This window comes from Saccopteryx bilineata, chromosome 5 (assembly GCF_036850765.1).
Source record: "Saccopteryx bilineata isolate mSacBil1 chromosome 5, mSacBil1_pri_phased_curated, whole genome shotgun sequence".
NCBI classification, from domain to species: domain Eukaryota; kingdom Metazoa; phylum Chordata; class Mammalia; order Chiroptera; family Emballonuridae; genus Saccopteryx; species Saccopteryx bilineata.
The window spans coordinates 67,075,642-67,087,850 of NC_089494.1; the positions used below are offsets into that span (position 1 = coordinate 67,075,642).

At 39.2% G+C, this 12,209-nt stretch overlaps 1 protein-coding gene across 1 annotated transcript in view; it reads left to right on the plus strand.

The window, feature by feature from the left end:
- Positions 1–12,209, plus strand: part of LRP2 (LDL receptor related protein 2) — a 255,526-nt gene that overhangs the window by 88,798 nt on the left and 154,519 nt on the right. The window contains exons 10-13 of the mRNA XM_066279296.1: positions 5,023–5,151; positions 7,526–7,695; positions 8,367–8,590; positions 10,328–10,534. Of these exons, the coding sequence (XP_066135393.1) occupies positions 5,023–5,151; positions 7,526–7,695; positions 8,367–8,590; positions 10,328–10,534 (730 nt within the window). The remainder of the gene's footprint in view (positions 1–5,022; positions 5,152–7,525; positions 7,696–8,366; positions 8,591–10,327; positions 10,535–12,209) is intronic.

The following is a 12,209-nucleotide window of genomic DNA, read 5'->3' on the forward strand; positions in this document are numbered from 1 at the left end:
TTTTTTCTTCTCAACCCCCAAAGAGGAGTTGGGGCCCAATTGCTGCAGTTGGAACTTGATAAGCCATATGCCTTTTCAGGAGAAGTGATTTTTTTTTTTTTTTTTTTTTTTTTACAGAGACAGAGAGAGGGATAGATAAGAACAGACAGGAACAGAGAGAGATGAGAAGCATCAATCATCAGCTTTTCATTGCGACACCCTAGTTGTTCATTGATTGCTTTCTCATATATGCCTTGACCGCGGGCCTTCAGCAGACCGAGTGACCCCTTGCTCGAGCCAGCGACCTTGGGTCCAAGCTGGTGAGCTTTTGCTCAAACCAGATGAGCCTGTGCTCAAACTGGCAACCTTGGGGTCTCGAACCTGGGTCTTTCCGCATCCCAGTCCGATGCGCTATCCACTGCACCACAGCCTGGTCAGGCGAGAAGTGATTTTTAAAAAATTTTTTTCAAAGTTAGAAGTGGGGAGGCAGTCAGACAGACTCCCGCATGTGCCCAACTGGGATCCACTCGGCATGCCCACTAGGGGGCGATACTCTGCCCATTTGGGACATTGCTCCGTTGTGGTTGGAGGCATTCTCTAGCACCTGAGGTGGAGGCCATGGCGCCATCCTCAGTTCCCGGGCCAACTTTGCTCCAGTGGAGCCTTGGCTGTGGGAGAGGAAGAGAGAGATAGAGAGGAAGGAGAGGAGGAGGGGTGGAGAAACAGATGGGCACTTCTATGTGCCCTGATCGGGAATCGAACCCGGGACTTCCACATGCCGGGCTGATGCTCTACCACTGAGCCAACCAGCCAGGGCCAGGGGAAGTGATTTATTCTTTCAGAATAGTCTTGTGATCCTCACAACCTGTTGTCAGTCTTTTATTTTTTTTCTTTTTTCTATTTTCACCCTGCAGTCCAGATAGCACATTTTCCAACATCTTTCTCCAACGTATAAATCTGTGGTGAGCTTTGGGTTATGTTCCCAAGTGTCAAGGGCTTCTTATATATCAGAGGTCCAGGCCACTTCAGTGTTTTTTTTTCCAGCCATTAAAAAATGAAAAACTGTCATAACAAGGTTTTTCCATTAAATCTATTAATGAATGTAATATAGAAAATTGCAATGTTATGCACCAGATAATTTCAGGATTAGAGAAGGCCTTCAGTTTATAGCACACTGGAAGTAGAGTGGTCTGATACTGGCGCACTGGTTTCAAGTTCCACGATGAATATCTTTCAGTCCCTTCAGTATGTATCTGGTACCTTAGTGAGTACAGATAACCTCCTTAGGAGATCATCAGCTCAGGAGTCTACTTTGGAGGACCTTTGTGATATGAGGCCTCTGCCACCTGCAGAGACCTTTTCTGTGACCTTCCCTATTCTTCCAGAGTGCATTAGTTACCCCTGTGTTTTGAAGCTGGGATAACATTTATTTCACATGTAATTAAAAAAAGACTACATTTTACTCTCTTGGTAAGAAGAACTCATTAGTTTTAACGCATGGCATAATGAAACCATTTATACTTACTTCAGCTGAGCTTTTAAGAGAATTGCTTTCTTTGGTCTGCTCTTTCAAGCATTTTAATTCAACAAATACTCTCTGTATGGCTGTCATCCTCTGCATGACTGACTCATTACAGAGGCATCAGGTGTTGGAAACCTATGCAACATTTATCATCTTAAACATGGCTCCCCAGTGAATGGCTCACTGATAATCAAGAATAAAATAGAATAATCCTGATACAAAATCTTGTGTCTTTTTACCATTCCTCTGCTGCTGGTAGTCTTGACCTGGCAGTGTACTGAAGCAGTTTACGGGATTATTGTTTCTGATTGACAGGACATGCTGTTTGTTGATAGAATGACTTTGAGGTGCAGAGTTAGGGCATGAAAGTCATTCAGCATGGTGGGATTTCACACAGCTAGATGGATCGTAGTGTGTCCAAGGGGGTCTGAGCTAAAAAAGGATTTTTGAACTATTTTCAAAGCAGTATTTACTAGTTGGAGGAGACAAAGAATATAAAGGAAAGAAAAGTAACAGGGTAGGAGGTGCTCATGAAAATCCTCAAGTCTACTTGCTTGTTGTCAGTTTAATTGAGTATGAATGTTAATTAGCCTTTATTTTTCTCCAAATGAAGAATATAGTTTTATTCAGTCACTAAAAGTGACAGTAGTGATTTTATATACTCATTCTAACCTTTAAAGTACTTGTAGCCCAGGTGATAAGAGGGGCATTTGCATTCACAAATTCCTAGTTATAACTTTTCTACCTTTGGTTTTCTTCTGTCTACCTGCTCTCAGGTGACTCTAGACCCTTAACCATAGTCTCATCGGTCTTGCATTCCAAACGAGGTCATGACATTCTAGAAATCTGAGGGCGAATGTTTTGTACTTTCATTCCTCTTGAAGCAAAGCCTCAAGTGCTGTTTTCTCAGGGCTGAGGGAGGGCACAGGAGAGAGAGATTGATGAAGGCCTTTTAGTTATACTCACATGTTCTTTTATCTTGTCATGTCTAAACTGGGTAATTTTTTTTTTTTTTTAGTTACAATTGTTGGAAAGTAAAATATGCTCACCTATATTGTTGTATTTGGGAAAGCTAGAACCATTAACTTATTTTCATAACTTTCTTGAGCTTTCTTGTTAAGGAGTTACGAGATGGTAGTCCATCCAACGGGTGTGGTAGAAACCAATACATAACACTGGATTTGCTGCAAATATAATCAGATCCTAGAAATCTGGAGAATCCTAGACCTGAGGGTATAGTGGTTCCAGGAATTCTAATTCACTTGAGAATTTTCTGAAGTCCAAGGGCAAGGGAATCCTGATAGTGTAGGCTGTGGAAGTCATCCATACAGGGACAGAGCAGGGTAAAGGAGGGTGAAAATGGATCGGAACTTGGAGGGTCAAATGAAATATTTGGAACCAGTCTAGCAAGGATACGACAACTTCTGTACTCCTTAAGATTTACAGTTTTTTTTTTTCCCATTTTTCTGAAGCTAGAAACGGGGAGAGACAGTCAGACAGACTCCCGCATGCACCCGACCGGGATCCACCCGGCACGCCCACCAGGGGCGACGCTCTGCCCACCAGGGGGCGATGCTCTGCCCATCCTGGGCGCCGCCATATTGCGACCAGAGCCACTCTAGCGCCTGAGGCAGAGGCCACAGAGCCATCCCCAGCGCCCGGGCCATCTTTGCTCCAATGGAGCCTTGGCTGCAGGAGGGGAAGAGAGAGACAGAGAGGAAAGTGCGGTGGAGGGGTGGAGAAGCAAATGGGCGCTTCTCCTGTGTGCCCTGGCCGGGAATCGAACCCGGGTCCTCCGCACGCTAGGCCGACGCTCTACCGCTGAGCCAACCGGCCAGGGCCTTACAGTTTTTAAAAAACACTCTTTATATCTTGTATTGTTCCCCCTTCCATATTGTATTGTTTATAGGGCAATTATATTGAAACACTCTTTTTATACAGAACTCTAGGATTACTATGGCATTAAACAGAGCTTTTTCATGTAATGACTTTTCAATAAATACTTATTAAATGAATGAGTAATAAGTTAATGAATAAGCAGAAGAGAAGACATTTGATACTTTTCATGTCTTGAAATAATTTTAATTTAATATTGGTTATGATTTTTTGACATCAGGATAAAGGCAGTTGGGTAAATAGATCTTTCCAAATAGTTTATTGCAGTCACAGATTTGAGTCTTATTGAGGGGCTGGATATAAGGCAAGCCTTACTTGTTTTTTTTTTAAATTCATTCAGTGAGAGGAGGGGAGGCAGAGAGACAGACTCCTGCATGTGCCCTGACCAGGATCCACTTGACAAGCCCACTAGGGGGCTTGCCATCTGGGGTGTTGCTCCATTACTCAGCACCAAGCTCTTCTTAGCACCTGAGGCAGAGACTATAGAGCCATCCTCAGAGCCTGGGGCCAACTTACTCCAGTTGAGCCATGGATGCAAGAGGGGAAGAGAGAGAGAGAAGCAAGAGAAGAAGGGGTGGAGAAGCAGATGGGCACTTCTCCTGTGTGCCCTGACTGGGAATTGAAGCTGGGACATCCATAAGCTAGGCCATTGCTCTACCACTGAGCAAACCAGCCAGGGCTAGGCCTTACTTTATTCTGAAGTAGCACTGTCCAATAGAACTTTCTACAATGATGGAAATGTTCTATTATGGTGACCACTAACCATGCATAGCTATTGAATATTTGAGATGTTGCAGGTGTGACTAAGAAACTGAATTAATTTTAGTTTATTTTAGTTAATATAAATATAAATATAAATATAAGAAGCCATGGGGGTAGTGGCTACCATATTGAAAAGCACAGTTTTAAAGGGAAGCATTTACATCAAATTCAGATATTTTATAAATCAACATTAGTAATTGAAATGCAGGACCACAGAGCTATGAACCCAATTAGTGTTGTGCATCTCCTATAAACTTATTTTTTTTTAAATTTTATTTATTTTTTACAAAGACAGTGAGTCAAAGAGAGGGATAGACAGGGACAGACAGACAGGAACGGAGAGAGATGAGAAGCATCAATCATTAGTTTTTCGTTGCGCGTTGCAACACCTTAGTTGTTCATTGATTGCCTTCTCACATGTGCCTTGACCGTGGGCCTTCAGCAGACCGAGTAACCCCTTGCTCAAGCCAGCGACCTTGGGTTCAAGCTGGTGGGCTTTTGCTCAAATCAGATGAGCCTGCGCTCAAGCTGGCGACCTCGGGGTCTTGAACCTGGGTCCTCTGCATCCTAGTCCGATGCTCTATCCACTGCTCCACCACCTGGTCAGGCACCTATAAACATATTTTTCATGTAGACTTTTACAAACCTGTTTAAACGTCCTAGGGTTTTTTCTACTATGAAGATGCCTGTTCTGAATTCCTACTTTTTATTGTCTGCCTAGAATCTGTGCTACCTTCAGGGAGTGTTTCTTTAAACAGGGTCATCACCATATTCCTATACAGCTTGTCCAAGATTTTTTCAGAGGGGGGTCATAAAGAAATGTTTGAAAACATGATTGCAAATGTTTGTTTCCTATGTGGCAGATTTTGATGATTGCCAGATATGGGGAATTTGTGACCAGATGTGTGAAGACCGAATTGGCCATCACCAGTGCCATTGTGCAGAAGGGTATATCTTGGAGCATGAGCGGCATTGCAAAGCTAATACTTCCTGTGAGTAAATTAAGGATACTTGTATCTCTGAACAGTAAATCCTCCTTCCATAGCAGATGATAAAAGAAACACTAGCATTTATGCCGATGGCATGATTAATCATCACAAATCAGGAGTGGCTCCTGCTGCCAGAAGAATGGGTCAACATGAATCTCACACTTTAATGATTTGGAACTAATTTATGAATTAATGATCGTTATTAATAGTTTTCTTTTTTTTATTATTGGTTTCTTGTTCACTTTGGGCTCAGGCTATTATGTCATCTACCACATTTAATTATAAATAAATTTTATGCCTACATTTAACCTACTGCAACAGATAAAATTTTAATTTGTTTACCTAGCAGAAAATGTAGGTGAGAAGTATCTATAGAAATAATTTAGACATTGTTTATGCAAAAAATTTTAGAGAATGTCCTCTTTCTGGGTGTTGGTATCAATGTACGAATATTATCGTAGAGAAAAGTTATGGGGAAGATCTGTTAAAAAAGATGACTCCCCCAAAGCCTTTTTTGTCACCATGGATTTCTGTGTAAGAAAATTTCAATTTTACTTCATTTTCTATTTTTTTATTTGACTTTGAAGTGCCTTTGGTGGCCTTCTGAATCTCATCTGCTCACATAAATTGACAAACACCTCATTTTCTAGTTGTTTTTTGTGTAGAAATACCCATTTAAAAAATTACTTATTGATTGGTTTTTATTATCTTAAAAATTAAAAAAATTATTGACTTAGAGATTGAGAGAGAAAGGAACATTGATTTGTCGTTCCACGTATTTATGCATTCATTAGGTGATTCTTGTATGTGCCTTGACCAGGGATTGAACTGCACAACCTCAGGGTATCAGGATGAGGCTCTAACCAACTGAGATACCCAGTCAGGGCAAAAATACCTGTTTAGCTGTGTATTGAATTTAAGGCAGATCTGATTTTCAATTTTACTTAATATATTTTTGAGAGCTTTCCATATCAATGCAGAGTGTTCTCATTCTAGTACAGTAGTGCCATAATATTCCATGTTTTGGATATACATATTTTATTTAACTAGGCTCCTACTGATGGACTTTATATCATATATATTTTTAATTTTTTTTCTTAATTTTTTATTTATGCATTTTAGAGAGGAGAGAGAAAGGGAGAGAGAGAGAGACAGAGAGGGAGAAAGAGATAGAGAGAGAAGGTGGGGAGGAGCTGGAAGCATCAACTCCCATATGTGCCTTGACCAGGCAAGCCCAGGGTTTCAAACTGGCCACATCAGCATTTCCAGGTCGACACTTTATCCACTGTGCCACCACAGGTCAGGCTCATATATATTTTTAAAGCTGAAAGCATTTTGGCCCTGGCCAGTTGGTTCAGTGGATAGAGTGTTGGCCTGGCATGTGGACATCCCAGGTTTGATTCCTGGTCAGGGCACACAGGAGAAGTGACCATCTACTTCTCTTTCCCCCTCTCCCCTTTTTCTCTTCCCCTCTCACAGCTAGTGGCTCCATTGTTTCAAGTGTTGGCCTCAGGTGCTGAGGATAGTTTGGCTGATTCCAGCATCGGCCCCAGACAGGGTTTACTGGGTGGATCCTGGTCGGGGCACATGAGGGAATTTGTCTTTCTGTCTCCCCTCCTCTCACTTAAAAAAAAAGCTGAAAGCATTTTTAAAATTAAATTTATTGAGGTGATATTGGTTAATAAGGTTATATAGATTTCAAATGTACATTTTTCTATAATACATGATCTGCATATATTGAATGCCCATCACCCCAAGTCAAATCATCTTCCATTATCATATATTTGACCCTTTACCCTTTACTACCCCACACCTCTTCCCTCTGGTAACTGTCATACTCTTGTCTATGTCTGTGAGTTTCTGTTTGTTTTTCTTTGCTGTTGCCAGCAGGACTGTGATGGATAATCTTATTCATTTTGCCTGCTGTGCGTATATAGGTATGACAGATTTGGATCCACCTTTGCCATGTTTTCCACAGAGTGATTACCCCGTAATCCTTCAAATGTGTTCCGTTTTTACACAATCTAAAGTTGCACGTGGGATAAAGTGCCCATTTCATCAAGGATTCTTGAAAATATCTGATGTATTCCCCTTAGTGTCATTGAGAGTGCATTGGACTAGCAGTCAGGACACTTGAATTCTTGCCAGACTTTGTTTTTAATATACTGTCAATTTGGACACTGTATTAAGCATCTTTGTACCTCAATTTGCCCATCTGTAAAATGGGTAAAATGACTCTGTATGTGTGCCTCAGAAGTTTATTTTAAAATAAGACATAGAACAACATACTTGAAAAAGCAGAAGAGCATATCAGTTGTAAATTACTTCATCTAAGTTCATTTGAAGGAGTGATAATGCCTTTCTTTTCCACATTTAGCTGATGAGGCCTCTGTTATCTTCTCTCATGGTCGGGATTTGCTAATTGGAGATATTAATGGAAGATCCTTTGAGGTCCTGGTAGAGTCTCAAAATCGTGGAGTGGCTGTGGGTGTGGATTTTCACCATCACCTACAAAGAGTCTTTTGGACTGACACCGTACTAGATAAGGTAAATAGAAATTTCAGGAGTGTAGCTTGGGAGCTGATAGAACCCCAAGCACAAAGTGTTGATAGCTTTTCACTTTGGGGGGAGCAGAGGGAAAAGTTCCTTTGTCTTCTAACAAAAAAGGCCCTTGAGATATTTTATGTTAATCAGCACCTTTTCTATGCTATACTATTACATGGGACCCATTAAACAAAGCAGTCTATTATATGGATTAGCCTTGAGCAACTTTTAATTTTATTCGAAATGGAGTCCAAAAGCCTAATTAAAAGAAATAGTAGACATTCCTTCAAAACTAGATAGATATTTGGTAGTAATTTTTGAAACTTGATAACTTAAAATGTAAAAAGTACTCTGCTTTCCCTTATGATAAAGATCAGATTTTACCTGCATCTTCTAAATGGAATCATAATTGAGGATTGGGTAACAAATATTGACAGTATTTTGTCTAACAGCCAAATTTTCATTATAGTGTCTTATTTGAAAAGTGTGATGGATTTAACTTCGACTATAAGTAATGCAGTGGTGATTTTTAAAACATAAATTTTAGAGGCTCTTAAAGAGCTATAGAATTTTACTTTTCCCTCTTACGTTTTCTTGTACCATTAATAAAATTCTCATTTAATTAAGTTGCATAAAAACTTAAAGTGCTAGAATAACTTGGGTTTTTCTTTCAGGTTTTTTCAGTTGGTATTAATGGTTTAAATATCCAAGAAGTTCTCAATATTTCTATTGATGATCCAGAGAATCTGGCTGTGGACTGGATTAATAATAAACTTTATGTGGTGGAAACCAAGGTCAACCGCATAGATATGGCCAATTTGGATGGAAGCCTTCGGGTTGTTCTTATAACTGAAAACTTAGGGCATCCTAGAGGAATTGCCCTGGACCCAACTGTTGGGTAAGTGATTGGAAAACATACTGATTCTAGTATTTTTGGAGTTTTATCTCTTTCCCTGTACATAAAACATCCACTGGATTAAAGGTTAATTCTGATTCTTTTTAGGTTCTGTGCTCTAGAACCCATTTTACTTTATGTTTCTGTTCATAGAAGCTTTAAAGGAGTTGGCTAAATAATTTCATTTGAGGATATGTAATCCAAATACACTTAATGGTATACTAAAAAACTATAATGTTTTGGGGGTGTTAATTTTATTCTTAGTGTTTGCTGTATTCACCTGGCTGAGATATTATTATACTCTGTTCTGATTCAACCTAATAATATTGTTCCAACTAAGCATTACTTTTGTTTCATTATTATTAAGAAGATCGTCCTACTATGAATTAGCTGTAAATTTTTTTTTTTAATTGGGAAAATAAGACTGGAATCATCCCTTACAGTGCTTTCTTGTAACGGACTGGAGTTGAGGTGTCAATGCTAATATCCGCATTACAGGTTGTTCAGGGTAAATCAACCCAGCAAGACTGATAACCGTGACTTTTCTCCAGGTGTCAGTTCAAATTTTCCTGATCTCTATATTTGAGAACAGTTAACAAAAACTTAGCTTTCTCTTAGATTTTCCAGTTGAGTCTTAGGACCCTTGAATAAAGTGTTGATGAATGGTGATTATTCAATTCTACGTGATATCAGCTGTCCTTCATTGAAGCTGAATTTGTTCTCTAGACCAGTGGTCCCCAACCCCCGGGCTGCGGACCAGTACTGGTCCATGGGCCATTTGGTATCGGTCTGCAGAGAAAGAATAAATAACTTACATTATTTCCGTTTTATTTATATTTAAGTCTGAACGATGTTTTATTTTTAAAAAATGACCAGATTCCCTCTGTTACATCCGTCTGAGACTCATTCTTGACGCTTGTCTCGGTCACATGATACATTTATCCATCCCACCCTAAAGGCCAGTCTGTGAAAATATTTTCTGACATTAAACCGGTCTGTGGCCCAAAAAAGGTTGGGGACCACTGCTCTAGACTATACCTTGGAATGGGGAATTAAGGAGGGAAATGACAGCTATTTTAAAATATATTTGTAAGTTTTCCTGGGTATAAAAATAAAATTGAAAGAGACAGGGAATCAAGTTATAAGGGTGGATATGAATTTTTAGGTTGCCAGGTTAGTGCATTTTAACAGCTACTATTTGCAGTTGTTACCTCTCCTGATTGACTTTCTTAGTCTCCGATTTTTAATACTTTTGAATTTCTCTGTTATTTTATATCCCCATAGTTTTCTAATCAGCTAAAGGTAATTTCCATTGATCTAAAACAGTGGTAGTCAACCTGATCCCTATTGCCCACTAGTGGGCGTTCCTTCTTTCATGGTAGGTGGTAGTGGAGCAACCAAAGTATAAATAAAATAAAAAGATAGATTTAACTATAGTTAGTTGTTTTATAAAGATTTGTTCTGCCAACTTAGTGAAAATCTGACATAAAGTACTTGGTAAGTAATTATTATTATATGCTTTAACTTGCTGTAACTCTGCTTTATAAATTTTATAAAGTAAAGTTACTTCCCTACTTTATAAATCACCATTACTGTGAAATCAGTGGGCGGTTAGAAAATTTTACTACTAACAGAGATACAAAAGTGGGTGATAGGTATAAAAACAAACAAATAAAATCATATTATTACATAAACATCTAAAATACATAACTGATTCTTTCATCTTTTATTTTTTTATAGTTATTTATTTTTCTCTGATTTGGAGAGCCATTCTGGGGGGCCTACGGTGGAAAGGGCTTTTATGGATGGCACTAACCGTAAAGATTTGGTAAAAACAAAGCTGGGATGGCCTGCTGGGATAACTCTGGATCTTGTATCAAAGCGTGTTTACTGGGTTGACTCCCGCTTCGATTACATTGAGACTGTAACTTATGATGGAACTCAAAGGTAGGAAGTATTTTTTTTATGATTTTATGAGTTTGGGGAGAGTACATAAAATTAATGGACAGGAATACCAAAGGTCCAGAATTAAAATTTTTTTCTTATTTTGGTTAACATTATAGCTGGAATGACCTTTGTTTTGTGTGTGTGTGTGTGTGTTTGTATTTTTCCGAAGCTGGAAACAGGGAGAGACAGTCAGACAGACTCCCGCATGCACCCGACCCAGATCCACCTGGCACGCCCACTAGGGGGCGACGCTCTGCCCACCAGGGAGCGATGCTCTACTCCTCTGGGGCGTCGCTCTGCCGTGACCAGAGCCACTCCAGCACCTGGGGCAGAGGCCAAGGAGCCATCCCCAGTGCCCGGGCCATCTTTGCTCCAATGGAGCCTCGCTGTGGGAGGGGAAGAGAGAGACAGAGAGGAAGGAGAGGGGCGGGGTGGAGAAGCAGATGGGCGCCTCTCCTGTGTGCCCTGGCCGGGAATCGAACACAGGACTTCTGCACGCCAAGCCAATGTTCTACCACTGAGCCAACCGGCCAGGGCCGTGACCTTTGTTTTGACATTTGCATGGTGACCTGCTCTGAGTTTTGTTAACTTTTCTTGTGTTCCACAATAACGGTCATTAAATATTACCTAGAACATTTGTCTTTTGATTTCTCCTCTCAAACCCTATTTCACTCTTAGATAAAGCACATTATTTTCATTAACTCCTGAGTCCACTTATACCCCGTCACATTGTCCTCTGGGTCCTTATGGCTATTCTAAAGACAAATTTGTCTTTTAGCTTCCTGACTTCCCCCTAAAACATAAATATCTTATTACTTACTTAGCATATCCTGGTGAAAGTTAATTGGATTTTACTTTGCCCTTATATATATTTCAAATTTCAAAGAGAAATGCTGACTTGAATTTTTATCTGATATACAGTACTGCAAAGATATTCAAATAGAAAATTTGAATGTAGATTATGGAATGCTTTTTTATTTATCTTCTTGGTCTGATTAGAGCTTAGTATAAATTAGTTAAATTGTTAACTATTTTAGATCTTTTTCTTTTGGTATTCAAATATTGGTCTTAAAATTTTGACTGAGAGAAATTACTCTGTGCTTTTAGCAAATAGACTGGCCAATCCAATTCTGCAAATGACTTTATTTTGTTTTCTTCTCACAAAAAAGAATATTATAGTTTTGTTTTCTCCTTTATCTCTTTTGTAAGGATGGTATCACAGTTTGCCACTGGATTTTATATTTTTAGAACAGTCTCTACTTGGTTAAATAAAGTGACTGTGTGTGTGTGTGTGTGTGTGTGTATATATATATATATATATTTTTTTTTTTACAGAGACAGAGTCAGAGAGAGGGATAGATAGGGACAGACAGACAGGAATGGAGAGGTGACTGTATATTAAGTCTATGACTTCTTGTCCCTGAAATTGGTTTCTATATTGAGAATATGAATTAAGTTAATGAAAAATATTAGTTAACCCAATAAGTCATGTAAAAACAGTTGAAAATATCCTAATTTTTCTTTTTCATAGTATTATATTACATAGTGGAAATATTTTTATGCTAAAACTAAAACATAAAAGATAAAAATTCCTTGAGCTTCAGTAAGATTTGAGTGTTTTGCTGGCTGTGAAGAAATAGCAGAAAGACAATAAAGCTCATGAGTACAGCTGAAA